The following is a 27847-nucleotide window of genomic DNA, read 5'->3' on the forward strand; positions in this document are numbered from 1 at the left end:
ACCCTGCCCAGGTATCTGAGCGTGCACGCTCTCCCCACCCACCCTTCCCCTCTCCCACAGGGCCACCTCTCATGCCAAGCTTTATCCCTGCTTTCCACCTCCAGATCTCAACTCCTTCCAGCAGACCTCTAAGTGGATTGATGATGTCAGGACAGAGAGGGGCAGTGATGTGATCATCATGCTGGTGGGCAACAAGACGGACCTGGCCGACAAGAGGTAGGTGGTCTGGGCCACCCCCCGCCCTCCTCTGCAACACCTCCTGGATGGGGTGTCCTGGGACTTGTAGGTGGTGAGTGCCCTGTCTGACCTGGCCCCTGCATCTGGGAAGGGCCCCGTTGGGGCCCCAAAGGCTTTGAAAGCTCACATGTTCCTGGCCAGCCCAGCAATGCATGGTCTGGGCCTGGCCTCAGCTCAGTCATGGACACAGTGGCCCTCGGGCTCCCACTGGTCCTGCCCCGGGAAACGCCTGTGCTGATGCTGGAGTGAGTGTGAAGGGCCTGGTCCCCAGGCGTGAACACACAGAGTTTCCTGGTCCAGCTCTATGTCTGGGTGTGACACTGTCCCTAAAGAGGCTGCCCTCCAGGAATAGGGCTCACCTCGACACCCTTTCCGTATCTCCTGGGGCAGATAAAGCAACCAATCATGGACTGAGGGCCTCCTGAAATGCACTCTGACCATTTAGGGAGTATTCTGAATGAGAAGCTGCTTCATTAAAATCTTGTCCTTGAAGTGAAGAAAACAGAGCTCAAAGCCCAGCTTCTTTGCAGTAGATGACCTTGGGGCCATTACTTTTGACCTCAATGTGCTCATTTGGCAAATGGGGCTGGTGGTACCACCCAGAGAGGTGGTCTGTAGCTGGCGGAGTGTGACAAATGTGTGCTCTGGCAGTGGTGATCCTGGGAAAAGTGGGTAGGGGCCAGCAGCCCACCAGCCACAGGGCCAGCTCCTGGACTGGACAGTACTGCCAAGGAGTGGTGTGGGGATGCTGGCTTCCTGCTCTGCTCTGCACCTCATGTGCCCTGAGGGAACCCTGCGGTTCAGCCCTGGTCTCAGGCCAACTGAAGTGCCTTCATCATCTGAGGCCGCTCCCTCCACCCCAACTGGGGGCTCCTTCTCTACTGAAAACTGGTTCCCCTCATCTCCCCTCCAGGCAGATAACCATAGAGGAGGGCGAGCAGCGTGCCAAAGAACTGAGCGTCATGTTCATCGAGACCAGTGCGAAGACTGGCTACAACGTGAAGCAGGTGGGAGGTGCCGCCTTGACCAGGGGCCCACACTGGGCTTCTGGTGCCAGGGGCTAGTGACCAGGTGGCCCACCCGATGGGGAGTGAGTCCCTCCAGAGCTAACTGCTCGCCCTCAGGGTATCGGGGGCTATGGGATCAGCTGCACCCAGCAGCCAGCCCCGTGGCCCCTGAGCTGCCGTGGCTGTCCAGCCCCCAGCTTCTAGGCAGCCGAGAAGCAGCACTTTCCTACCTGTTCCCTCACTTGGGATGGGCATGCAGGAGAGTCCATCCACTCAGCATTTTGGGGTTCCTGCATTGTGCTTGGCAAGCGCCTGGGGCTGTGTTGGGCCAGGTAGACTTGGGGAAAAGAGCCCACCCTCAGTGCGGTTAGAGCTCACAGGAGGGGGGCCTGCAGAGTCAGACTCCTCAGAGGAGCCATAGAAGGGCTGGGGTTAGGGCTGAGCCTCAGAGCAAGAGGCTTCTCACAGATGGCCTTCAGCAGGTCAGTGGACTTGGGTGGAAACAACTGCACCTGTCTCTGCACCACCCCCTGAGAGATCAGCAGCATTTTCTGTGGCCATGAACGTAGCAACAGGACTCCGTGTGTTAGTAGCTCCCCTGGCTTTATTGGTGTCTCGTCTCTTGAGCGTTTCCCCCCTCAGTATCTCAGGGGTCCTCTGCCAGCTCCGGCTCTTTAACATATTCCTGAGGAAGCACAGGTGTTGCTGTGTCAAGAGTCTGTATCTTTAAAGAGTTTAGAAATTTATTTCAATACTACATAGTTTCCTTTACATAAAACTTGGGCTTTCCTGGTGGCTCAGATGGTAAAGAATCTGCCTGCAATGCAGGAGACCCAGGTTCAATCCCTGGGTTGGGAAGATCCCCTGGAGAAGGGAATGGCCACCCACTCCAGTATTCGTGCCTGGAGAATTCTATGGACAGTTGACCATTCATTTCACATGCTTGAAAGGAGGCCATAGCCTTCAGTAGCCTGCCAAAGGAGTTTTGGGTTCAAAAAAGGTGAGGATCCCGTGTCTTCAAGGAAAAGAGGACTTGGATAGCTGATGACGAGGGGGCTGCCTGGGCAGGGGACTGGCATGGGCACAGGTGGGGCTGGAGGGGCGCTGGGGCCTTGCCGGGGTCACTTCTGCCCGGGCACCCCCAGCAGTGTCCAAGAGCACTAGACAAGCTGCCATGCAGCAGCTGGCCACACGCAGTGAGGGTTTGAAGGTTTACCCGGCCTGGGCAGTGCTGTGCCAGTGGGAAGTGGCAGAGGAGCGGGAAGGGACAGAATGAGCTCCCAGACCCAGGGGATGCCCCCGCCCCAGCTGGAGGGCCTCAGCATTGCTCTGTTCACTCACACCCCCTTACCAGCCTCCCCTGTCCCTGGAGGCCTACAGGAGACACCAGGTTGTGGCTCTGCACGGTCCTGATGGAAAGGCCTGGAGGGTGGGGAAGCAGAGGTCAGTGGTCCAGAGGGCAGGTGGCCTCTGCCCCCAGTGGACAGAGATGCTGATGCCCCCTTTCCATAACATTCTGGAAGCCAGGCAATGGTCTGAGCAAGAGTTGTGTATAGTCAGTTCAACCCTGGGTGGTTCAGAGGAGTCTCCATGCAGTGCAGGCTCCTGGACTCTGAATGTGAGCCTGTCTGCTCTCAGAGGCCCCCATGTGACCCTTAGAGCTTCTGTTTGACTGACAACTTGGCCACTGACAGAGGCTGTGACTATTTTGACAGCCAGACAGGCGGAGTGGGGCTGCCTGGGGCATCATGGAGGAAGGCTTGGCAAGTGACTGACTGGACTTCTGCACCCCCTCCTACCCATCTCTGCACCCCACCCACCAGCATCTTCCCGACTTGGGCCCTCACCCTCACCACGTTGGGTCCTGTCACCCAGCCTGGGTGGTCCCACGTGACTGGGCTCTGCCATGAGACCATGAATGAGCCTCACCCTGTCTTCAGAGAGCTCAGGCAGTGACGTTTTAAGGCCAGAGCTCACCTAGTTCCTGCAGTTGGTGTTTGTCAAGAGATGGGAAGAGCATTCAGAATCTTCTGTCTTGTACTTGCTGTCATCCCCCTAGGTTCCATCCCCGTAGGTCCTGCCAGCACCCCTGACACCCTGTTGACCCCTGCCCCAGTGAGCACATGCACGCAGACACACACCACACAGCTCTCCATGCACACTTACAAACACACAGGCACAGAAACCCCACATGTGCACATACATGTCGCACACACGCACCCCCCCACATACACACACATTTGCTGCACATCCACATCCACACCACACACACTCCTCTACACACAGGACCACAGTCACACTCGCCCACGCCCAAGCAAACCCACAATATCACACTCACACTCCCATGTCCTTATTCCCTCTGAAAAGTCTCCTCCACTCTGACTGTGGCCCTGGCTCCTAGAAGCCAGCTGCCTCGATGCTGTGGACTCGCAAGACTCCCTGAAGAGAGGGTCATTGTCATAAGGGCACTTGAAAGCCACTTCCCCACACCTGGCCCCCAGGTGGCCAGTGGGACAGAAGCTCTCCAGGGCCTAGATCGTTTTCTGCCCCGGGGGTGGATCCCTGGCCATCACCATGACCCACACTCAGCCCCCGAGACCCCGAGGCCAGCCTGCCTGGGTGAGAGGCCTGCTGGGGCCCAGTGCCGTCAGGGGTGCTAGGGGGTGGGAGGGAGAAGTTAGGTGCAGTCCCTTCCGTCAAGGGTGCAGTCTCTGCTGTCCAGGAGGCAGTCAGCAGGACAGGACAGGAGTAGAGCCTGAGGCGAGGGTGAGAAGAGGCAGAAGGTGGGCATGCCAGGAGCAGAGGAGGAAGGATGGGGCTCATGCTGCATCTCCCCTCTTCCTAGCTCTTCCGACGTGTGGCCTCGGCTCTGCCTGGAATGGAGAATGTCCAGGAGAAAAGCAAAGAAGGGAGTATCCTTTTCCTTTGACAAGTGAGTGAAAGATGTTACAGAACTCATTTATTCATGGATTTATCACATGATATGTTAGAACAGTGGACAAACCCTTGCCTGGTCCCCAGGCCAGCCTTCCTGATGGGCAGCTGTGCTGTGGAGCCTCATATGTACAGGAATGAGGCTGAACTCCGAGGTCTTCAAGACCCCGTCCAGCTTGAACCAAACAAGCTTCCAAAACAGAGTGGGGGTGCCAGAGGGATGTGTGTGGAGTGACAGTGTGGGGCAAGGAGTGAGAAATAGTGAGTGCCCTTCTTTCTAGTGAACACAGATTTGTGTTTCATGTGGACAAGCGGAATCTCCACTTCGGTACACTCAGAGATGATCTCAGCATGGTTCAGCCTCCTCTACATGAGACAACTGCCTCCTCAACCCAGCCCGGCACAGCCTGGGGCCTCCCCACTGCCCCGGGGACAGGGTCTGCACACCACTCACCCAGTCCACTCTACCTTGGGCCACACGCAGAGGCTGAAACTGAGGCTCAGACAGGTGGTCTGATTTGCCCAGTGGAAAGGAAGTCAGTTGTTTTGTCTTTTTACTAGTTTATCTATACTTTGCCATGTTATAAAAAATGTATGTTTATGTATATGTAATATACATACACATGAAACAAGATAAAAATATACAAAAGAATATTGAGGTTTAGGGACCATAAAAAGAAAAAAAAATAAGGAAAAGTCATGGACAAGGTCATACTCAGAATATATGCCATGGCCAGTGGCAAAAAAAGTGGTAAGGAGGGAAAAGGCAAGGTGTCTTTAGGGGAGCATGGTTTTTTATACTGCTTGACTCCTGAAGCACCTCTCCCATTGCCCTTACATAGGGGCCACAAAACCTCTTTGGGACGCAGGCAACTGATCCCATAGAAGGACTGTTCCACCCAACTCTGGCAGTTCCTATTGGTGCTCCTCCAACCCACACTCCCCAGGGCATCCATGGAAAGGGCTAGAGAAGGGGTGTGGCTTCTCACAGCAGCAAGCTCAGAGTCTAGGACCCCCTCTAACTGGAGCTTGAAGTGAGGTAGCCCTGAGGTTGGCGAGGTGGGCTGTACACCCGCCGGCAGGCTCTGCACCCCCTGTGTACTTCAGGGTGCGGCTGACAGGGAACAAGGCCGAGGCTCCCCACCAGGAAGGCTTTTGAGAAAGGGTCTGTCAAGCCTGTGTTTAGGTAGTGGTCCCACAGCCCCAGGACAAGCTTTGCTTCTGGTAGACAGAGGTAATGCTGTGGGGGACGGTCCGGGAAGAGGAGGAAGGGCGGGACCTGGCGACCCTGCATCTTACCCACCCAGGCTAAGCTAAGTGCAAGCCCCTGGGTGTTTGGGGAGGGACAGAGGGGCTGTGCAGGGCAGCTGAGTGGGTACCGGGGCGGGAGTCAGGTGGGAGCTTCTCTGCCAGTCATCTTCCTTAGCCCCGCTCCTGCAGTGATTGACATCAAGCTGGACAAACCCCAGGAGCCCCCGGCCAGCGAGGGCGGCTGCTCCTGCTAATGCAGCCTGACCCCGGCTTCCTTTGACACTACTCGCTTGTTGTGTTGCTTCCTATTGGTTAGCTTCCTACGGGGGGTGGGAGATGAGCTTATCCAGATGGGAGGAGTTTTCTTTTCTCTCTGTCTCTAGGAGTCGGGTGGGTGGGGAGGGAGGCTGGGCATCAGGGATCACGTCACTCTTAACAGCTGTTACTTAAACAACTATTTTTTGGTTTGGTTGTAATATATTGTACTTTATTAAGATTGCCAAAAACTTAAAATTTAAAAAAAAATTTAAATCATGTGTATACAACTTTTTGCCAGATAAAAATGTAGTCATTTTTATTTGAAAGATGTGCTTTTTGTTTTTGTATATTTGTAAACTTACAGAGAACCTTTTCCACACACCTCCTCCTTCCTGTCCTCTTTTAATGGTTCATCACCTCTGCCCTCCTCCCACCCTCAGACCAATAAATTTAAACAGTTAACTGGGCAATTTATTTAGGCTCCAATCCCCAGGCTGTCTGGCCCAGACCAACCAGGCCTCACCAAACAGGCCCTCTGTAGTTAAATCAAACACTGATGGAAGGAAACAGGCTCTGAAGAGGCAGCTCTGACTCCGTCCTTCTGTGGCCAGAGTAGGACACGAGCCACAGCCCTGAGCTGAAGTAAGGCCTGTGAACTGCAGGGAGCCCAGGCCAGGCCCACTGGAATCATGTCTGCCTCTTTCCCCTCCCTGAAAAGCCTTGAAGGGGGTGGAGGACACTTGCCACAGGCAACCGTCTGTGCTCTGTGGTCCACCCAGTGACTGGCAGAGCAAGAGGTCATGGGCAGGAAGGAAGGACGGGGTGCTGTTGGCAACTGTGGGCTGGGCAAGGTGTAGTTTATAGATTGGGGGCACCATATGTAGTCATGAAAATGTTTTAACCAAGCTGTCCAACGATCAGCAAACGTGTCTGGTTTGAAGCTAAGGGAAAGGCAGAAGGAACCTCAGTGTGTGCCCCTGAAGCCCTTCTCCTTGGATGCCAGGGAATCTGGAGCCTGTTGCACACAGGATTGGGCTGTCTGTGGTGGGGGAAGGGAGGGTCTGCAGACCTGCCACCAGGAAGATGCGTTTGCTGATCCTTGGTTGCTACTACTGCAGAGTGCTGTTTTGGAAAAGCTGACCTCTTGACGTGTTTCTGTCTCCCTGGTGCCGGGAGTTGACATTTTTGTGCACAGACCTTTGCAGATATTGTAGCAGCACTCTGGTCGCTTGAGGGTAGAGCTGAGGTGGGGTCCCCAGAAGGCTTTCCGGAGAGCCGTCCTGGCCATTTTTGACTCATTTCTGAGAAGGACTTAGTCTTGAGGACCTATCTGTAAATCTTTGAAAAGAACTCTCTTTCACTAAGTGATGCTGCCCACTTGACCAGCATTCCAAATAGATCCAGACTCACCAACTCCGAGTCTGCACAGAGCCAGGCGGAGGGTACCACTCTGGCCAAAATCAGTGAACCCTGGCTCTTCCTCCAGGCTGCTGTTAGGCTTGTCATAGACGAGCTAAATGACTATTTGGCGTATGGTAGGGAGTAAATTCCACCATCAAGCAGGATCCCAACAAGTTATTATGTTGAGTTTGGAACTTCTCAGAAACTAATCCAGAATGGCAGCTACTAAGTGCAGCAGGGACCTGGCAGGACTCACTGATACTGTGTCCAGTGGGCCTGTCACAGACTCAGCTAAGGGGACTGTGTGTCAGAGCTGATCTTTAGAGAGAAGTTTATCTTCAGGTGAAGCAAAGAGGAAGCAGAATTCCCACTGAGCTCCTCTTCCAGAAGGTAAAGACCAACATACGAACGTAATTCCAATGTCACATGTTGAGTTTTTATATGTGTGTACATAATTATATATAGAGATAGACTTGTGTATACACCTTCCACACACATTCTCACAAAGATACGTGTGCTCGATGTATATTCTTGTTTTTCCTGCTCTCAAGTTGGAACTTGCATTGTGATATCAGTTTTGGAAATCCAAAAGTACTGCAATGTGTCGAAATAAGAAATACTTAATATTGTCCAAAAACTTGTGATTGTCTTGCCATCAATAAAACAATGCATAGATGTGTTAACTAAAGGCAAAAATAGACCCTGGGAACATGCACACTGTTTCTGTCTGTACTTATATGCACAAGTGTGCATGCCCATGTGGGCCAGTACCCCCACCATGGCACACCCCCAAGTGGTGCTTGTTGGAAGAGTGCTTACTTACCTCGTGAGAATTCATAGGAGTCCAGGTGACAGCACCAAGCCTGGCTGGCAGTGAGGGCCATTGCTTGTGGCCCCTAGGGCAGCCCAATTTGCAGGGATCTCATTGGGTCTCAGTGAATGGATGGTGGATTTTTATTTTCTTGGTACTAAAGAGTACTTTTTCTTTAAAATTTTTGTTAAAAAGGTGAAACTCAGCCCCCTTCTCATGTTTTTTTTTCCCATCACAGCCTAGAATAATAGTAAGAGATGAAGTAGATACAATGTGGCTTGATGTGGCCTCCGTGAGCCCTCCTTTCCCAACACATACATGACATCCTCTCTCCTGAGCCCAGCTCTCCCAGCCCTGTAGGAGAGGGGAGGTGGGGAGGGCAACTGCCTCCCCTTATCCTCTTATCCTGGTGGCGCCACATTGTTCCATGAGTGCCCTCCTTGGGCCTCATCTCCACCCCTCTTCCTGGATCTGTCAGGGCAGCCAGACCTCCAGCACAGAAGGGCTTTGGCTCCTTGGCTCCCATTGGGGGCAGGTGACATCACTGTCCTCTTGCTTGTAGGTAGGATCTTGTCTCAGACTTAAGGTTCAATAATGAAATGATCAGGTTCCCTTGAAGAGAATGTCATGAAATTCCTCAGCATTCCTGGTGAGAGTATCCCATCGTTGCTGGATCCAAGTGGGCTAGCACGAGGCAGAGAGGAGGGACCCTTTTAGGAAATGATCTCAGTTTAGCCCGTGGTTCAGTCTCTCTCTCTACAGAGCACCCTTGACCTGGGAGTACAGCAGGCTCATCTTCTGTGGCCCTCTCTATTACTTTGAGGAATCTCAAAAAAAAAAAAAAAGGAAAAAATGCTGTCAGTAAAGCTCCTGTTTTGTGGTCATCTGAAAAATCGAGCATATGGTGGAGAAAGCAGAAAGCATGTTTATGAATGCAGACGTGCCAGAGCGAAGGGGTGGTCTCGGCATCTCAGGTGCTAGAGCTGCAGCCGTGTGGTCCAAGGTTAGCAAGCATGCTGACTCGGTCAGAGGCCTCCCTGCCGTCACTGTCACCGCACTCTTCCTGTCAGCATCCTCAGTTGGTCTGAGATGGCCCAGGTCTGAGGAGCAATGGCCAGATCAGTTTGAGTGTTTCAGGCAGCAGAAACGAGGATTGCTATGGTGGTAGCCGAGAGTGTGGACACATACTGGATGTGATGTTGTCGTTTTCCCGGTGGCAGCAGTGCTGGAAGCCCCTGCCCTCAAGTACCAGGTGTGACAAGAATGGCACCGCTGGCTTCGGTGTCCTGCAGGCAGAGAAGCCTCATTTCTCCACGTGGCAGAAGGCAGGTGAGGGTGTCAGGATGTGAGAACAGGTAGCTGAGGGCTGTGAGGCGTGTCTGAGCCACACGAGGGGCAGCCGAGCTGAAGTGTCTGGGCATCAACCAGTGCGCACCAGTTTCCTAACTACCTCTCCCCCAAGAATGTGAGACATTGTCCCCTGGCCACAGCAGAGTGAGGCGGAAGGCTCACAACCCTTCCTGCAGGAAATGCAGGAAAACCAGGTCCGAGAAGGGTGACTCGCTTATGATTACCCAGTGAACTGCAAGCAGTCAGAATCAAGGTGTTTTCACTCATCTGTCGCTGACATGTGTGTAACAAATGTGACTGTGCACTGGCACACAGGGCCACAGGGCACGTGTGCTCCTCAGACCGGCGTATCTGAGGACATTTCAGGCTCCTCCATTGCAAAGAAGGGCCAGCCCCCAAGTCCACTCTGATTGTCACACCAGGGCACCCTTTGGATTTTTTGTTTGAAATAAACTATTTCAGTGATCCAAAACCTTGAGCTCTCAATGCATAAACTCCCTGGACACCAGACAACCCCCTGACCGCGCCCCTGCTGATGCTCATGGTGGGGTGTGGTTTATCCTTGCAGTGGGATTGGAAGCCGCCTTCTAGTGGGAAATCTCCATAGGCTGACGGCCAGCGTGTATCACAAGGTGTGTGTCACCTTCCTCCTCACCCGGCCCCATGGAAGTGATTGGCCATGAGGAGCACAGAGGATGGCATTCCCATCTCACTGGCTCAGCAGGCTTAAATGGCCACATTGACTTTACATAAAACTGTGTAAAATGTGGAAGACTCAGCATGTTGATCAAACAATAAACTGTCCTAATTCTCAACACAAAGCCTCTTGTTTCATGTTTCTCAGCGGTGTGGTTATATATTGGTGGAAGGGGTGTGGAAAAACAGATTTCTTCAAATGCATGCTCCATGAAGAAGACCCTCCTCATGTCTGGGTGGTGTGTTCACCACCACCTTTTGCTTTTCCCTCCTGCTCCTCACTGGGCTCTCAACTCAGAAGGGGAAAAGGCAGGACATGCTGAACTTTAATCTCCATTCTGCCTGAAGGCTGATGGAAAGGGAAACTCCAGGCAGAACTGAGAGACTCAGGGCTCTGTGTTATCTCCTGTCATCCCTGCTCTCCACTTGCAATGGCTGAGGGTTAGGAAGGGTGGGTATAGAGGCTGGATCTCTATTCCCATGATTTCTGGAAAGTATTTAAAGGCAAGAATTTAAGATGAACCACAATCACCTTTTAGATGACATGAAGCTACCTCGTATGCCCTCCAGCAGCATCTCACACCAATTAGAGAACATCCCTAAGACAGCCCTTCAGGTCTCAGCACCTCCAGACTAAAAGGGGCCCTGAAGGCCAGGGGACCAACCCAAAGAGAACACAGAAGCCAAGATCCGACCCACCACTGCCCTGGACTGGGAATGCTGGGAATCCTGGGGCCGTAGGGAAAGCCAAGACCACCAGGTTTTCTTCATCAAGTTCAACTTCACTATCTTTCTCCTTTAAAGGTTCTAAAGGTTTCTGGAACACCCTCCAATCTGCCACCTCAAGGAAGCCATCTCTGATTAGGAGGGGTAGGCAGTTAAGATTCCCTGCCCACTGAGCCTAACTTCCCTGGGTGCCAGGTGTAAACTGTGAGGTGGAGGCGTTACCAGGCAAGTCGAGGGGCTGAGGCCTGAGAGCCCAAGTGCACATGCCTGTATGGACCAGACCAAAGCCAGAGGAATGCTGTTCCAGACAGCTTTTCCCCAAGACTGGTATTCAGGGCAATGTGACTACAGACAGGAAAGGGAGTGGGTTGTCTCCCTGAGCATCCTGCTTACACGCACAACATCCAGCAGGTGAAGGAAGCATGCTGGGGCTTCCCAGACTGAGTGTTAAAACTGGAGTTGTGAATGTCCTACCTGCAGCGCCTGCAAGCCATCAAGGTATGTTGCTTGCGGTCGTCTCCTCTATCACTGTAGCTGTGTTTTGGTCACCCAATGACCAAGGGTGCAGAAAGGAGCTTTGATAATCCTATGATAACCCCCAATTTTTCTTTTAAAAAAAGCATATTCCAGTTGAAACAAAAATATCTGAAGTCAAAAGAACACCAAGTGTCTCACATATGGGGTGAGGGTGGGCAACGCCAGGATCCCAGGAGGCACTGAGGCCATGCTGGGGCTGCATGGGTGGTGCAGCCAGACAAGGAAGGGCCAAAGTGAGGATGGTACTGAGGCAGCTCACCCTGGGCATGCAGCATGGTGGGAGGGATGGCCGGGGGCAGGGGAGGGGGTTGCGGACAGGTTGGTTCAGCCAAGATGGAGCCTGTGCTAATAAGAGGGGAAAGCAGGGGCTATTTCTTCACCTGAGAATGTGACTGTATGCCCAGAAAAGCAGGAAGTATGTCACACTTAGAATTCCCAGATTTGGGCACAGTGCTTGTCATTTTCCGAATGAATTTTGGCATTTTCTGAACGCCATACACAGCTCGTGTGAGTAGTCAACAGGTCAGGACTTCATAGTTGAAAAAGGAAGTGGAACTACTTCCTGTGCAAAAGTCAGGTGAGGTAACCACCTTTCTTTAAGTACTCAAAGGGCTGGAATGGAAGAGGTAAGCATTGTAACTGCTGCTAATACACCTTTAGGTGAGAACGGGCATAAACCAATTGAAGCCTTGATTTCATTCTAAATTCAAACCTTTAAAAAAAAGAAAAAGCACAATATTCTGGCTGAAATGATCTCAAACCAACAGAACACAGCCAAGTGACTTTTCCTCACAGAAGGAGCACTGAGACAGAGAGCATGGGGAAATCTAAGGGCAGACCCCAGGTAGTCCCCAGCAACAGCAGTTAACGCTGATCAGAAATTAAACTCCAGCAAACAGGCAGGAGAGGGGCTACGAAGGCCCCAGAATGTCTGTAAAGTGTTTAAAGAGCTGGAATGAATGGGCAGCCTCGATCTGCAGGTGTGCTCTGTACCACTAGAGACTCCATTCTGGAAGTGGGTGGTGTTTACCAGGGCAGTCAGTGCACACTGCACTGCAATCTGCACCTCTGCACTCGCAGAGCACAGGTTCTTTCCCATCAGGAGGCAAAGGCCCAGAGAGCAGTCTCTGCCTCCAACATGCAGTGGCTCAGACACTGCCATGTTCCCATCTGTGACACACAGTCAGGCTGAGTCTGCTGGCCCTGTGACCTGACAGCCCTCTTTCCACTCTAGCCATACTTGGCTCCCAGCCCAAGAAGAAATGGGCCTACTTTGGCTGAATGGCTTCAGGGCCACAGGAAGATAATTTGACCTCCCATTGATAACCCAAGCTCCCAAGGACGAGTCACGGTGGCCCAGACCCACAACAATGGGATATCTGTGGCAGAGTTAGGAGGCAGAATGAGTGCGCCCAGAAGGACTATGTAACCTGCCTGCTTACTTCACCCTGAGAGTAAAACTAAACAGGGCCTGAGACGTCCCTGGCAGTCCAGTGGCTAAGACTCGGTCCGTGCTCCCAATCCAAGGGGCTCGGGTTTGATCCCTGATCATGGAATTAGATGCCACGTGCTGCAACTAAGAGTTTGCATGCCACAACTAAAGACCCAGCGTGCCACAACTAAGACCTGGCACCGTAAAATAAAATAAACAAACATGGCCCGTGGCCCAGAGAACGTACCAAAGCACACTGAAGGCATATGCGATGCTCCAGGAGGCCAGGTCACCTGTGAGACTGCTCCCAGGAGTCCCAGGGGCTTGGTCATGTCATGCATGCAGATTCCCGAGACCACATGAGTCCTACTGCTGAACTGAATGCTCAGAAGTGGGGTCCTCAGATGAGCTATTTAACAAGCATCACTTAATTCTGATGCATGCTAACATCTGAGAATCACTGTTTGAGATATAACTTTCCTTTTCCAAAAGATCATCTTTAAGGTCTTGAATAAAATTCAACCTTGCTCCCCTTCTTCAGTCACTTGTTTCAGGTATTTCTTCCTCTAATGAAGTGAAACACTTTCTCACCTCTGGAAAAAGCAACAGAACAGCCGACAGCACACGCATGCCTCTTAATGGAAGCATCGGCCACTGATGTTTATTTAGGTGAGCACTGCCTTTGATTATGTGAACATGTCACATTTATCACATACCTGTTGAGTTTCTGGTTCATTCTTCTTACCTACTTCCTAAAACTACTTGGCTAATAAGGAAAAGGCAAGAAAGAGTCCAAAAGACAGGAAGACGTATCAGCAGTGACACGTCCCAATAAGAACCCGCCAGGGCTGGACTCATGGCATCTCTGTGTCAGCCGGGGTTTATTTCATACTCCAGCAGCAAGCTATGTGATGCAGGTCGTGGGAGCGGGGAAGGGGCAGGGGCTCTGAGGCAGAGCCAGAGTGACACACAGGAATGAAGACAGCAGGCAGAGGCCTGGGCCACAGCACATGTATGTGGGGACCACACTCACTGGGATGCCACTGGCTCCATGCCATTCTCCGTCACCTCTCCCCGACCCTCAAGGCAACGTTACGAGGGTCCCACTGCATACTCCTAGAGCATCCTGCACCTCCTCTTTTATGGCTCTTCCCTCACTGTGCTGGGATTAGCGTTTCACCTAACCACAGCCACCTTTGTCTCCTTTTTAATCTTTAGTTGGCTTATCTCTGAGTGTTTGAAGTAGGGATTGAAGTTTCTATGTACGTTACCATCATTAGGCCCCAGAAATGTGGAGATAGGCCTGAATTCTAACACGTGCGCCTACCTGTATTCACTCTACCATTCTATGTAAATGCTTTGCACTAGACAGTTTTTATTTTGGGGGCAGGGGGCTATGATGGGTTTTGTTGCTGCACAGGCTTCTCTCCAGTTGTGGCAAGCAGGCTACTCTCTAGCTGCAGTGCGCGGGCTTCTTGTTGTGGCTTCTCGCTTCTCTTGCTGTGGAGCGCGGGCTCTAGGGCGTGTAGGCTTCAGCAGTTGCAGCTCCTGGGCTCTAGAGCACAGGCTCGATAGTTGCTCTGCAGCATGTGGTATCTTCCTGCATCAGGGAATCGAATCTGTGTCTCTTGCACTGGCAGGCGGATTCTTCACCACTGAGCCACCAAGGAAGCCCCATACACAGGCTGTTTTATTTACCAAGAAATATATTAATCATTTCTCCTGCACTCAGTGCACAGAGTCTCCTGTACTCAGGTTGGTCTCCTGCATTGCAGGTGGATTCTTTATGGACTGAGCCACCAGGGAAGCCTATATATTAATCATTTATAAAAAGCCATTTATAAAGCCATACATTTAAAAAGATAGCAAAGAACATCACTTTGAAATTGCTTTTAAAAAAAAACCATCAGTGAATGTGCACTTTAACAATCTACAGACAACTTTTTTCATCTTGTATTTGTTCCACAGCATTCATGCTATGAGTACAAAATAGGAGCTCATCAAACAGCACATAAAGATATAGCCCAGGAGCACTCATGCATCAGAAAAACAGAACAGCTTCTAAATCTCCACATGTTCCGTAGTTAAGGGAAACCCCTAGAATGGTCATTTCTAGTGTACATTTTAGTAGCATTTGGGGATTTAGCACTTACAGTTCCATCGTCTAGGAATGACTCCAAGAATTCATAACGTTTCTGAAACCTAAGTGTTACAAGGCTAGAGTGTGGACAAGTAACTGAGCTGATGAAGAACAGACCACTGTCAGCATGGCCTTGCTGTTTTCAACCTGCCTTTACATGTCCGGAGACCATGTTATAACTGTACCAACAAATCTGAAGATTCATGTACTGCCCATGAAGGGTAACTGGAAATCACCCAGACCCACACAAGACAGCTTTGTTTCCAGGATAAGGGGGCCAAAGCACAGAAGCAGAGGATAAGAAAACACATTAGATGACATCATATTCTCATGACAGTATCCTCTCTGTGTGAGGTCCACTTGTTAGACCTCGACCTTACACCAAGCATATACTAAAGGGATCTTACATACACTTTAAAAAGGGAAGACACAAAGCAAAGCAAATAACTAGCTTGAAAGCAGTATGGGAGAACTGAACTTAATTAAAAAAAAATTCCACACTGGGTTCAACAATAATTTGTTTCCAGAATAAGGAAAAGTTCCTAACTACATTTGAAATATTCCCTCCAGACTACCAAATCCTTTTCCAAAACTGTCATTCACACATACACACATTCACATCTTGTGTTTGGATCTAGTCCTCAGGCGATTTTAGCCAGCCACTTTTCCAAGTCCTGGATGTCAGCAGAGCCAGCATCCCCTCTTCCACCCTTGGCGCTGCACTCCAGGAACTCTACTTTGAGGGGCAACTGTGAGAATTCAAATTCTTTGCCTTTCTTCCCCAGCTGAGCAGGGGCAGTGCTGGAACTGTCCAGTGTGCTCGGGGCAGCAGAACGGGTAACCCGTAAAGTATTGCTGTGAGACAAAAGGAAAATGAATCAGGAAGCAAAAAGACCTTAATTCTTATATAACAATTAAAGCCCTTTAGAAAATCACATTAATTCCTAAATATTTCAACACTCACTTAAATACTGAATCATAAAAGTATCAATTATGCTATTAGGATTGTTAAATAATCCTTTGCTTTACCAGTTATAGGTCACTCTCTCAGACAGACAGGATAGCAGTCCAACCTAACACGGCCAGATGGTGGCGGTTTAGTTGCTAAGTCATGTCTCACTCTCTCTGACCCCATGGACTATAGCCCAACAGGCTCCTCTGTCCATGGGATTCCCAAGCAAGTCTACTAGAGTGTATTGCTATTTCCTTCTCCTGGAGATCTTCCTGACCCAGGGGTTGAAACAGGTCTTCTGCATTGAAAGGAGTCTCCTGCACGGCAGGCAAATTCCTTACCAAGTGAGCCGCTAGGGACGCCCACATGGCCAGAGGACAGCAATGAACCAAGGTCACACCAACCTTCTCTCAGCACAGTGTCCCCTTCCCTAGGATTGCCTGCATGATGCTTTTTTAAGATATATTTTTACATTACCTGCTGGTTTCAACCTTAAGTTTCTGAAAGTGAAGTGTGGGTAGGTGATATTTATATTTACCTTGAGTCTACCTGGATACAGAGCTTAGATATCTACAAACTGCAGGTTCTCATATTCAGTCCAATCTCTTTAGCTACTAACACCTTCCCAAGTTAAGTCACTTAGCTGCCACCTGCAGGCCTTAATAAGAAGTGCAAACGCAAGGCTCACTGGGTCTATTTCTCTCCCCAGAAGCAGAGGAACATGTGCTAACAAAATAAAGGATGACTTAGTAATGTAAGATTTCATGAAAACTAGTGCAGAATCCATACAAAAAACTAAGTACCTTGTTCAGAAAGACACACATATGGGAAAAGTATTTTAAAAACAATTAACACAAGGAAAAGCATTTGAGGAGGAGCACCCTAAAGGGCCTTCTAAGCAAGATGTTAGGTCCATGGGTCTTCATCTCACTGATTCTTTAAACTCAATACATGTGTCACATACGCTCTTTTAAATGTAAACTATTTTACAAGAAACTCAAAAGGAAAAAAAAAACCCAAACATTATATTCAGCTCTTTTCATTCAGAAAACTATGAAATGCTTCAAAGCTGATAAGGCCTAATTCTCACAAACACAGGATTAAACTAAACTTAGACTCCAAATTTAACTGATATTACCTTTATAACATTTTATTTCACTGCCCTTCTAATACAGCATTTCTTTCTGTATTGTTTTTCTATGGCTCTTTAGAATGAAAAGCAAATGAATCAAGGAAAACATGTTTTAAACATGGGAAGACTTGAACTATGCTGTTTTTTTAAAAAAAAAAAATGGATACACATGAACTTACTTACAAAACAGAAAGAGACTCACAAGAACAATCTTATGGTCGCTGGGGGAAAGGATGGGGGGTAAGGGATAGTTAGGGGGTTTGGGGTGGACGCAGACACCACTGTATTTAAAATGGATAACCAACAAGGACCTATTGTACAGCACACGGAACTCTGCTCAAGGTTATGTGCCAATCTGGATGGGAAAAGAGTTTGAGGGAGAATGCATATATGTATATGTATGGCTGAGTCCCTGTACTATTCACCTCAAACTACCACAACCTTGTTAGTTGGCTATATCCCAACACAAAATAAAAAAGTTAAAATGCTATACAATTTTCAAAAAATGGATATACAAATAATATTATTTTTCTCCAAAGATAATGCTCAACAACTGCAACAGAAATTTTAGAAAAACAAATCATCTAACTCCATTTTTTTTGGTTTTAGCAGTCTCAAAAGAGTGAACATCAAGACAGGAGAATAGATGATGAACATGCAGTTTCAGAAGGGACAGAAACCATTGAGTAACACCAGCAAGACAGCAGAATAGGAGTTTTCAGTACAAGTCCTCTCACAGAAACATCAATTTAAATAATCATCCACACAGAATACTTTCATGGGAGCTAAGGAATCCAGGTCAGAGATTACAGCATATGGGTGTAACACAGAAGTGAGAAAAGACGCACTGAAGAGGGCAGAAGGGAGTTTCAAATCACCATGTTACTGCTCCTGCAAGCCTGCACAGTGTAGCGTGGAGACCTATGATTTACACAGGAGAGGGAGAGTGAAACGAGCACCCCTTTGTCATGGAACCCAGCACCCACCAGGCCAGCCCCAGCAGACACAGGCACCTGTCCAGCCAAGACAGGGTCAGTTTCCAGGTTAGCTTCCATGGACCCAGGCAGCAGGCCCATCTACCCACAAGCCCAACTTGCCCAAGAAATCCAGCAGCAAGCCCATCCAGATCTCTGGCTGGACTGACTAGGGAAGTACTTTCTCTGACAAAGCTAGTCTATAAAGACTAGAAGGGGTGATTATTCTTTCAAATGTGCAGCACCAAAGTAAGGACATAAGGCTCAAGTGATCAGGGAGACATGAAACCACTAAAGGAACATGATAAAGCACCAATAACTGGCCCTAAAGAAATGGAGATCTACAGACTGCCTGACATGTAATTCAAAATAATCATCTGAGAGTCCTGTGAGCTATAAAAGAACACAGACAACTCAACAAGATGAGGGAAAGAATAAACGAAAAAATCAAAAAGCCAATGAAGATACAGAAATCATGAAAAACAAAAATTCTGGAGCTGAAGAACACAATGACTGGATGTGAAAAATTCAGAGAGCTTCAACAGCAGACTCAACCAAGCAGGACAAAAAAAACAGACAGCTTGAACACAGGTAATTTGAAATTACTCTGTAATAAAACCAAAAAGAAACTGTAAAAAAAGAAAGAAGAAAGTCTTGTGGGACATCATAAAAGGAACCAATGTATGCATTATGGGGCTCTCAGAAAGAGCAGATAAAGACAAAGAATCAGACAGCTTATTAAAAAAAAAAAATGACAGCATATCCCCAAATATGGGGAGGGAAATGAACGTCCAGATCCACTAGGCTGCTATAACCCAAATGGATTAAACATAAAGAGAGCTTTAATGAAACACATTATAATCAAACTGACAAAAGTCAAACACAGAAACTGCTCAAAGCATTATGAGAAAAGTCAACTGTCACAAACAAGGGAAACTCCACACGACTAAAAGTGGATCTGATGGCAGAAACCTTGCGGGTCAGTAGAAAGTGGGATGATATTTTCAAAATGCTGGGGGAAAAAAACAGCCATCCAATAGTACTATACCCAGAAAAGCTGTCCTTCAGCTATGAAAGATGGATAAAAGCTTTCCGAAACAAAAGCTGCAGGAGTTCATCACCACTAGTCCTACCTCATAACAAATGCTAAAGCGAGTGAATCTTCAAGGTGAAGTAGCTATGACAAAAAGAACTTATTAATGGATACACAATGTTTACAATTTCTGTATACACTCCAAGCCAGGCTTCAGCAATATGTGAACCGTGAAATTCCAGATGTTCAAACTGGTTTTAGAAAAGGCAGAGGAACCAGAGATCAAATTGCCAACATCCGCTGATCATAGAAAAAGCAAGAGAGTTCCAGAAAAACATCTCTTTGACTGTGTGGATCACAATAAACTGTGGAAAATTCTGAAAGAGATGGGAATACCAGACAACCTGATCTGCCTCTTGAGAAACCTGTATGCAGGTCAGGAAGCAACAGTTAGAACTGGACATGGAACAACAGACTGGTTCCAAATTGGAAAAGGAGTACATCAAGGCTGTACATTGTCATCCTGCTTATTTAACTTACATGCAGAGTACATCATGAGAAACGCTGGGCTGGAAGAAGCACAAGCTGGAATCAAGACCGCCGGGAGAAATATCAATAACCTCAGATATGCAGATGACACCACCCTTATGGCAGAAAGTGAAGAGGAACTAAAAAGCCTCTTGAAGAAAGTGAAAGAGGAGAGTGGAAAAGTTGGCTTAAAGCTCATCATTCAGAAAACGAAGATCATGGCATCTGGTCCTACCACTTCATGGGAAATAGATGGGAAAACAGTGGAAACAGTGTCAGACTTTATTTTTTTGGGCTCCAAAATCACTGCAGATGGTGACTTCAGCCATGAAATTAAAAGACGCTTACTCCTTGGAAGGAAAGTTATGACCAACCTAGATAGCATATTCAAAAGCAGAGACATTACTTTGCCAACAAAGGTCCCTCTAGTCAAGGCTATGGTTTTTCCAGTGGTCATGTATGGATGTGAGAGTTGGACTGTGAAGAAGGCTGAGCACCGAAGAATTGATGCTTTTGAACTGTGGTGTTGAAGAAGACTCTTGAGAGTCCCTTGGACTGCAAGGAGATCCAACCAGTCCATCCTAAAGGAGATCAGTCCTGGGTGTTCATTGGAAGGATTGATGCTGAAGGTGAAACTCCAGTACTTTGGCCACCTCATGCGAAGAGCTGACTCATTGGAAAAGACCCTGATGCTGGGAGGGATTGGGGGCAGGAGGAGAAGGGGACGACAGAGGATGAGATGGCTGGATGGCATCATGGACTCGATGGACGTAAGTTTGGGTATACTCCGGGAGTTGGTGATGGACAGGGAGGCCTGGTGTGCTGCAATTCATGGGGTTGCAAAGAGTTGGACATAACTAAGTGACTGAACTGAACTTATCCCTGTGAACATAGGTGCAAAAATCCTCAACAAAATATTAGCAAACCAAATTCAACAGTATATTAAAAGGATCATGCATCATAATCAAGTGGGATTTGCCCAAAATGCAAAGATGGCTCAACATTTGTAAATCCCGAGATACACCACATTAACAGTCTGAAGGATAAAAATCTTATGATTATCTCAATAGATGCAGAAAAAGCATGTGACAAAATCTGACATCCTTTCATGATAAAAACTCAACAGTTATAGAACGTATATACTTCAAAATAAAAATGCCATATATGACAAGTCCACAGATAACATCATACTCAGTGGTCAGAAGCTAAAAGCTTTTCCTCTAAAACTAGGAACAAAATAAGGATGCCTACTCTTGCCACTTCTATTCAACACAGTACTGGAAGTCCTAGACAGAGCAATTAGGCAAAAAAGAAATAAAAGACATCAAAATCAAAAAGGAAGAAGCAAAATTATCTCTGACTTCAGCTGACATGATCTTAAATATAGAAAACCCTAAAGACTCCACCAAAAAACAGAACTAATAAACTCAGTAAAATTGCAGGATACAAAAATCAACATCCAAAACCAGTTCTGTTTCAATGCACTACTAATGAAGTATCAGAAAAAGAAATTAAGAAAACAAGTCCATTTATAACAGCATCAAAAACAATAAAATACTTAGGCATAACACAAAGCAGGTCAAAGAGCTGTACACTGTAAACTGTAAAACAGTGACGAAAGAAACTGAAGACACAAATAAATGGAAAGACATCCTTTCTTCATTTACATTGTTAAAATGTCCACCTACAGATTCAATAAGCTCCGGGAGTTGGTGATGGACAGGGAACCTGGAGTGCTGCAGTACACGGGGTCGCAAAGAGTTGGACACACCTAAGGAACTGAACTGATAGATTCAATGGAATCTCAATCAGTATTTCAATGGAATTTTCCACAGAAATAGAAGAAACAATGCTAGAATTCATATGGGACCACAAAAGACCTATAATGCTCAAAGTAACCAAGTAAAAACAATAAATCTGGAGGCATCACACTCCCAGATTTCAAATTATATTGCAAACCTATAGTAATCAAAACCATATGGTACTTTAAAAAGACATACAGAATAATGGAATAGACAACCCAAGACATACCCACACATACACAGTCAACTAATCTTCCACAAAGATGACAAGAGTATATAATGGGAAAAGGACAGTCTCTTCAATAAACAGCTCTGGGAAAACTGGGTATCCACATGCAAAACAATGCAACTGAACCCTCATGTTATACTATATACTAAGTCAACTCAAAATGGATTAAAGGCTTTAATAATAAGATCTGAAACCATAAAAATCCAAAAAGAAAACACTGACACTGTGGCAGTTATTTTAAGATATGAGACTAAAAGCAAACAAAAGCAAAATAAACAAGTGTGATTACATCAAACTAAAAAGCTCCTGCGAAGCAAAAGTAACTATCTACAAAATGGAAAGATAACCTATGGAATGAGGGAAATATTTGCAAACATGTATCTTATAAGGGTTAATATTCAAAATATATAAGGAATTCATACAACCCAGTAAAAAAACAAACAAATAATTCAATTTAAAAAATGGGCAAAAGGTCTTCCCTGATGGTCCAGTGGTTGGGAGTCCGCCTTGCAATGCAGGGGCCATCAGTTTGACCCCTGGTCTAGGAGGATTCCACACGCCACAGAACACTAGGCCCACGCACCACAATTACTGAGCCCACATGCAGCAACTACGGAGCCCTTGAGTCCTAAAGCCCATGCTCCACAAGAGAAGCCACTGCAGGGAGAACCTGCATACCACAACAAAGAGCAGCCCCGATCGTCACAACTGCAGAAAGCCCACATCCAACAACGAAGACTCAGCACAGCCAAAAGTAACTAACTAAATAAATTTTTTTTTTAATGGGCGAAGGATCTGAACAGACATAGAGGATATACAAACAGTCAACAAGTACATGAAAAAAATGCTAACCATCACTAACCATCAGGGAAATGCAGATCAAAACCATAATGAGACAGAATTACTAACATTAAGGGAAAAAAAAAAAAAGATAAATGTTGGCAAAGATATGCAGAAAAGGTAACCCTGGTACATTGTTGGTGGGTGTAAATCGGTACTGCTGTAATAAAAAAAGCACCGAGATTTCTCAAAAAATCACAAACAGAACTACTACCACATGATCTAGCAATTCCACTTCTGGACGTTTATCTAAAGGAATTGAAATCAGGATCTCAGAGAGATGTACATACATGCACTCCTACGTTCACTGCCCCATTACTAACAATAGCCAATATAGGGAGCAACCTAAATGTCCACTGAAGGACGAACAAAGAAAACGTGGAACATATATACAAGAGTATTACTGGGCCCTACAAAAGAAATTTCTGCCGTTTGTGACAACGTGGATGAACCTAGGACATTATGCTAAGTGAAATAACATGAACAGAATAAGACAAATATCGTATGATTACACTTATGTGTGGAATTAAAAACCTGTCAAACACAAGCCAAATGATACTGTCACACATCTTGAAAACAAAAAAAAAATTGTTACAAAATAGTATCACAGATTTTTGTATGTTTCTGAAGTGTTCCTTTCTTATTCTGTCAACAAAAATTTCCATGGCTTTCAAAGTTTTTGTTTTTGAAACCTTTCATATCTACCATAAGCTATAGCTAGAACTAGTGGGAAAACAAATTGAGCTTACAGTTTCAATAAACCTGAGATTTTCTTTCCATGAAAATGTTAAATATCTATAAACATCCCATTAATACTTTTTATAATTCCATTAATTCTGTTGTCAATTTTTAAACAAATATATTTCACACTAATCTTCAGGTTAATCGTGGTAATCACACAAAACCAAAGACCTTAAGCAATATATACATATTCCCAAAGTGAAAAGATATACAATTAACCAGCAGGACTTATTTTTACTTACATTTCTTTTTCAAGCTGCTGCTGAATTAACTTTGCTGATTTTGCCATTGTAATGTCTGTAAAGAAACAAAAGACATTGTTTAAAACAGGGTCTTTTCCCAAGACTTCCTGCACATATGGAAAATCCCCATTTAAATTTAGGTTTCTTTGCCGCACCATTTTTTTAAAAAAATTATTTTATATTAGATTATAGTTGATTTATGGGCTTCCCTGGTGGCTCAGGTGATAAAGAATTCGCCTGCAATGCAGGAGACCCAGGTTCGATCCCTGGGTCGGTGAGATCCTCTGGAGAAGGAAATGGCAACCTACTCTAGTATTCTTGCCTGGGAAACCCCACAGACAGAAGCCTGGAGGGCTATAGTCCCTGGGGTCGCAAAAAGTTGGGACATCACTGAGCAACTTTCACTTTCATAGTTGATTTGTAATGTGTTAAGTTTCAGGTGTGCAACAAAGTGTTTCATTTACACATATACATACATCTATTCTTTCTCGAATTATTTCCCATTTAGGTTATTACAGAATACTAAGCAGTTCCCTGTGCCTGACAATAAATCCTTGTTGGTTATTTATTTTAAATATAGTAGTGTGCTTGTGTTTAGTTGCTTAGTCATGTCTGACTCTTTGTGACCCCATGGACTGTAGCCCAACAGGCTCCTCTGTCCATGAGGATTCTCCAGGCAAGAATACTGGAGTGGGTTGCCATGACCTTACCCAGGGATAGAACCCAACCCAATGATTGAACCCATGTCTCCACATTGCAGGTTAATTCTTTACCATCTGAGTCACCACGGAAGTCCACAGTAGTAAGTATATATATCAATCCCAAACTCCCAACTTATCCTTCCCTCCCTTTATCAAAGTAAGCACAAATACTTATATTATAATAAAGCTTATAAATATATTAAGCTGGTGATCCTAAAATTGACTAGTCTTTCATAAAAGTTTTCTACTTCTTACAGACATTTTAAATCAACACATATAAGTCTAGCCAATGTTGCAAAAAGAATAACTACCTGCTTTGTGATTTTAACAAAAGCTTTCACTCCAACAGAAATACTCCACCTGTAATAAGAAACTAAACTAACATTTCCAGCTGATACTAAAATGGTATGTTACAGTATCAAGTGCACTCTGGTAATAAAAGGCACTGGTGTGGCACCAGCAAAAGCCAAATATTACTTCCTCTTTTTATATCGAATAAAAGAAACAAAGAAGTCAGTTAATGACCTTAACACTGTTCCTGATTAGTCACTGGTAGGGTTATTACTAGCTCCCCTTTAAGAAATGCATTGGGCTCTTCATAGAATGAGAATAGGTATGAAAAAGGCCAACAGAGATCAGCTAGTCTATCTCATTTTAACTTTTTTTTAGCAAAGAAGTTTATCTTATTATTGAGGTCACACTGGTTTACAACATTATATGTTTCACATGAAACATTATGATTCAATTTTTATATACACTATTCTGTGCTTACTACCAAAAGTTTAGTTTCCATCTATATTTTCAAGTGTTTTTGTTATCTCTGGATAAATACCCAGAAGCAGACTGACTGGATCACATGGTAGTTCTATTCTTAACTTTTTGAGGAATATCCACTGTTTTTTACAGTGGCTACACCAATTTACATTCCCATCAACACTGCACAACAAGGGTTCCCTTTTCTCCATATCCTCACTACTGCATTTCCTTTAGACAACAATGACTCTAACGGGTGGGAGGTAATGTCTAACTGTTGCTTTGATTTGCATTTCCCTAATAATTAATGATACTCATCTTCACTAGTGATGAACATCTTCATATGTACCTGCTGACCATGTTTATCTTTTTTGGAAAAACATCTATTCTGATCTCTGCCCATTTTTAAATCAGGCTGTTCATTTTTATTGTTGTTGAGTTATATGGGCTCTCCCTTATCAGACATACTTGACTATCTTCTCCCATTCAGTACACTCTCTCTTTCATTTTGTTAATGGTTTCCTTTGCTGTGCAGAGCTTTTTAGTTTGATATAGTACCATTTGTTTATTTTTGCTTTTGTTTGCCTTGACTGAGGAGATACACCCAAAAACAAATTGCTAAACCCAATGTCACAGTCTGAATTTCCTGTTTTCTTCTAAGAGTTTTATGCTTTCAGATCTTCTGTTCAAGTCTTTAATCCATTTTGAGTTAATCTTTGTGTATGGTGTAAGGAACTGGCTTAGTTTCATTCTTTTGCATGTGGCCGTACAGTTTTTCAACCAGTATTTATTGAAGAGACTGTCCTTTCTCCATTGTATGTTCTTTGCTCCTATGTTGTAAATTAATCGTCCCTATATGTGTGGGTTTATTTCTGGGCTCTCAATTCTGTTCCATTAATCTTTTTTTCTGTCAAATACCATGTTGTTTCGATTACTATAGCTTTGCAGTATATGAAATCAGGGTATGTGACACTTCTTCCAGCTTTGTTCTTTTTTCTCAGAATTGCTTTGGCTATTCATAGTTTTTTATGGTTCTATATAAATGTAAGGAACTTTTGTTCTATTTATGTGAAAAATGTCATCAAGGATTTTGATAGGGATTTTTACAATGAATTTATAGATTGCTATAGAAAAAAATGGACATTTTTAACCATGTTAATTCTTACAGTGCACAAGCATGAAACATTCTTTATCTTTCCATTTCTTTAAACCAAGTTTTATAGCATATTGCGGAATCCTAGCTCCCCAGCCAGGGATTGAACCTGCGCCCTCAAGCAGTGAAAGCACAGAGGCCTAATCACTGGCAGGAAATTCCCATCCTTGATTAAATTTATTCTTGGATATTTTTTTATTCTTTTTGCTGCAATTTTAAATGATAGGGTTTTCTTAATTTCTCTTTCTGCTTGTTTTTTGTTGGTGTACAGAAACACAACAGATCTTGCATTTTGATTTTGCATCGTGCAACTTTACCATACTCATTTATTATTTTTAACAGGCTTTTGGTGGAGTCTTCAGGTATGAGACTGGTAAGAGTGGGCACACTTGTCTTGTTCCTGATCTTAGAGGGACAGCTTTCAGTTTTTCACAGTTGAGTATGTCAGCTGTGGGTCTGACATGCATAGCCTTTATTATGTTGACATACATTCTTTCTATACCAATTTCATTGAGTTTTTATCACACATGGATGTTGAATTTTGTCAAATGCTTTCTCTGCATTTATTGAGTTGATCACTATTTTAAAAATGTTGTAGCATGTTGATTTGCAGATGTTGAATCATTCCTGCAACCCTGAAATAAATTCTACTAGATTATATTGTATGATCCATTTAATGTATTATTTTGTTTGCTAATACTTTGTTGAGGGTTTCTGCATCTACGTATATCAAAGATACTCACCTGTAATTTTCTTTTTTTGTATTATCCTTGTCTGGCTTTGATATCACGGTACTGTTGACCTTAAAAAATGAGTTGGGAAGTGTTCCCTCCTCTTCAACCTTTTGGAAGAGTTTGACTCAGATGGTAAAGAGTCTGCCTTGCAGTGTGGGAGACCCAGGTTCGATTCCTGGGTTGGAAAGATCCCCTGGAGAAGAAAATTGCAAACCTCTCCAGTATTCTTGCCTGGAAAATCCCATGGATGGAGACGCCTGGCAGTCTATAGCCCATGGGGTCCCGGAAAGTCCGACATGACTGAGTGACTTCACTTTCACTTTCAAGAATAGATAGTAGGTCATCTTTGAACATTTGGTAGTATTTACCAGTGAAGCTGTCTGGTCCTGGACTCTGGTTTTTTGGAAGGTTTTTGATTACTGTTTTAACCTCCTTACTAGTGATCCATCTATTCAGATTTTCTACTTCTTTAAGATTCCATCTTGGAGGGCTGATTGTTAAGAACGTATTCATTTATTCTATGTTGTCTAATTTGTTCGCACATAGCTACTCACGGTATTCTCTTATGACTCTCTGCATTTCTGTGGGACCTCTTGCAATTTCTATTTTTTCGTTTCTAATTTTATTTATCTGAGTCTTCTCATTTTTTCTTAGTGAATTTAGCTAAAGGTTTATTGATTTTTGTTTATCTTTTCAAAGAACCAGCTCTTAGTTTCATTCATCTTTACTACTGTTTGACTTTTAGTATTTCCTTCCTTCTACTTACTGACTCTGGACTTAATTTGAAGTTCTTTTTATAGTTCCTTTAGGTGTAAGGACTGTAGGGGCTTTTTCATTTCTCTTGTTTCTTGAGGTAGGCAAGTATTGCTATAAACTTGTTCTGCTTTTGATGTATCCCACTGATTTTGGTATTCCATATTTTCATTTATCTTCAGGTGTACTTTTTCCTTCTTTGATTTCCTCATTAACCTAGTTATTAGGTTGGTGAAAAAGTAACTGCGGTTTCAGACAGTGAACTTTAAATCACTATCAGTTCAGTTAAGTCGCTCAGTCGTGTCGACTCTTTGCGACCCCATGAATTGCAGCACGCCAGGCCTCCCTGTCCATCACCAATTCCCAGAGTTCACTCAGACTCACATCCATCCGTCAGTGATACCATCCAGCCATCTCATCCTCGGTCGTCCCCTTCTCTTCCTGCCCCCAATCCCTTCCAGCATCAGAGTCTTTTCCAATGAGTCAACTCTTCGCATGAG

The 27847-nt window shown here is 45.5% G+C and overlaps 2 protein-coding genes across 2 annotated transcripts in view; one reads left to right on the top strand and one right to left on the bottom strand.

The window, feature by feature from the left end:
* Nucleotides 1-10070, top strand: part of RAB6B (RAB6B, member RAS oncogene family) — a 59252-nt gene extending 49182 nt beyond the window's left edge. The window contains exons 5-8 of the mRNA XM_010858283.1: nucleotides 105-216; nucleotides 1151-1244; nucleotides 4090-4156; nucleotides 5619-10070. Coding sequence (XP_010856585.1) covers nucleotides 105-216; nucleotides 1151-1244; nucleotides 4090-4156; nucleotides 5619-5683 — 338 coding nt within the window. The 3' untranslated portion in view covers nucleotides 5684-10070. The remainder of the gene's footprint in view (nucleotides 1-104; nucleotides 217-1150; nucleotides 1245-4089; nucleotides 4157-5618) is intronic.
* A 4374-nt stretch (nucleotides 10071-14444) lies between these two features.
* SRPRB (signal recognition particle receptor, B subunit) overlaps nucleotides 14445-27847 on the bottom strand; it is a gene marked incomplete at its 5' end in the record, with an annotated part of 40147 nt that continues 26744 nt past the window's right edge. Inside the window, 2 exons of the mRNA XM_010858310.1 lie at nucleotides 14445-15635; nucleotides 23254-23308. Of these exons, the coding sequence (XP_010856612.1) occupies nucleotides 15422-15635; nucleotides 23254-23308 (269 nt within the window). The remainder of the gene's footprint in view (nucleotides 15636-23253; nucleotides 23309-27847) is intronic.

The sequence above is a fragment of the Bison bison genome, unplaced genomic scaffold, assembly GCF_000754665.1.
Source record: "Bison bison bison isolate TAMUID 2011002044 unplaced genomic scaffold, Bison_UMD1.0 scf7180017864384, whole genome shotgun sequence".
Taxonomy (NCBI): domain Eukaryota; kingdom Metazoa; phylum Chordata; class Mammalia; order Artiodactyla; family Bovidae; genus Bison; species Bison bison.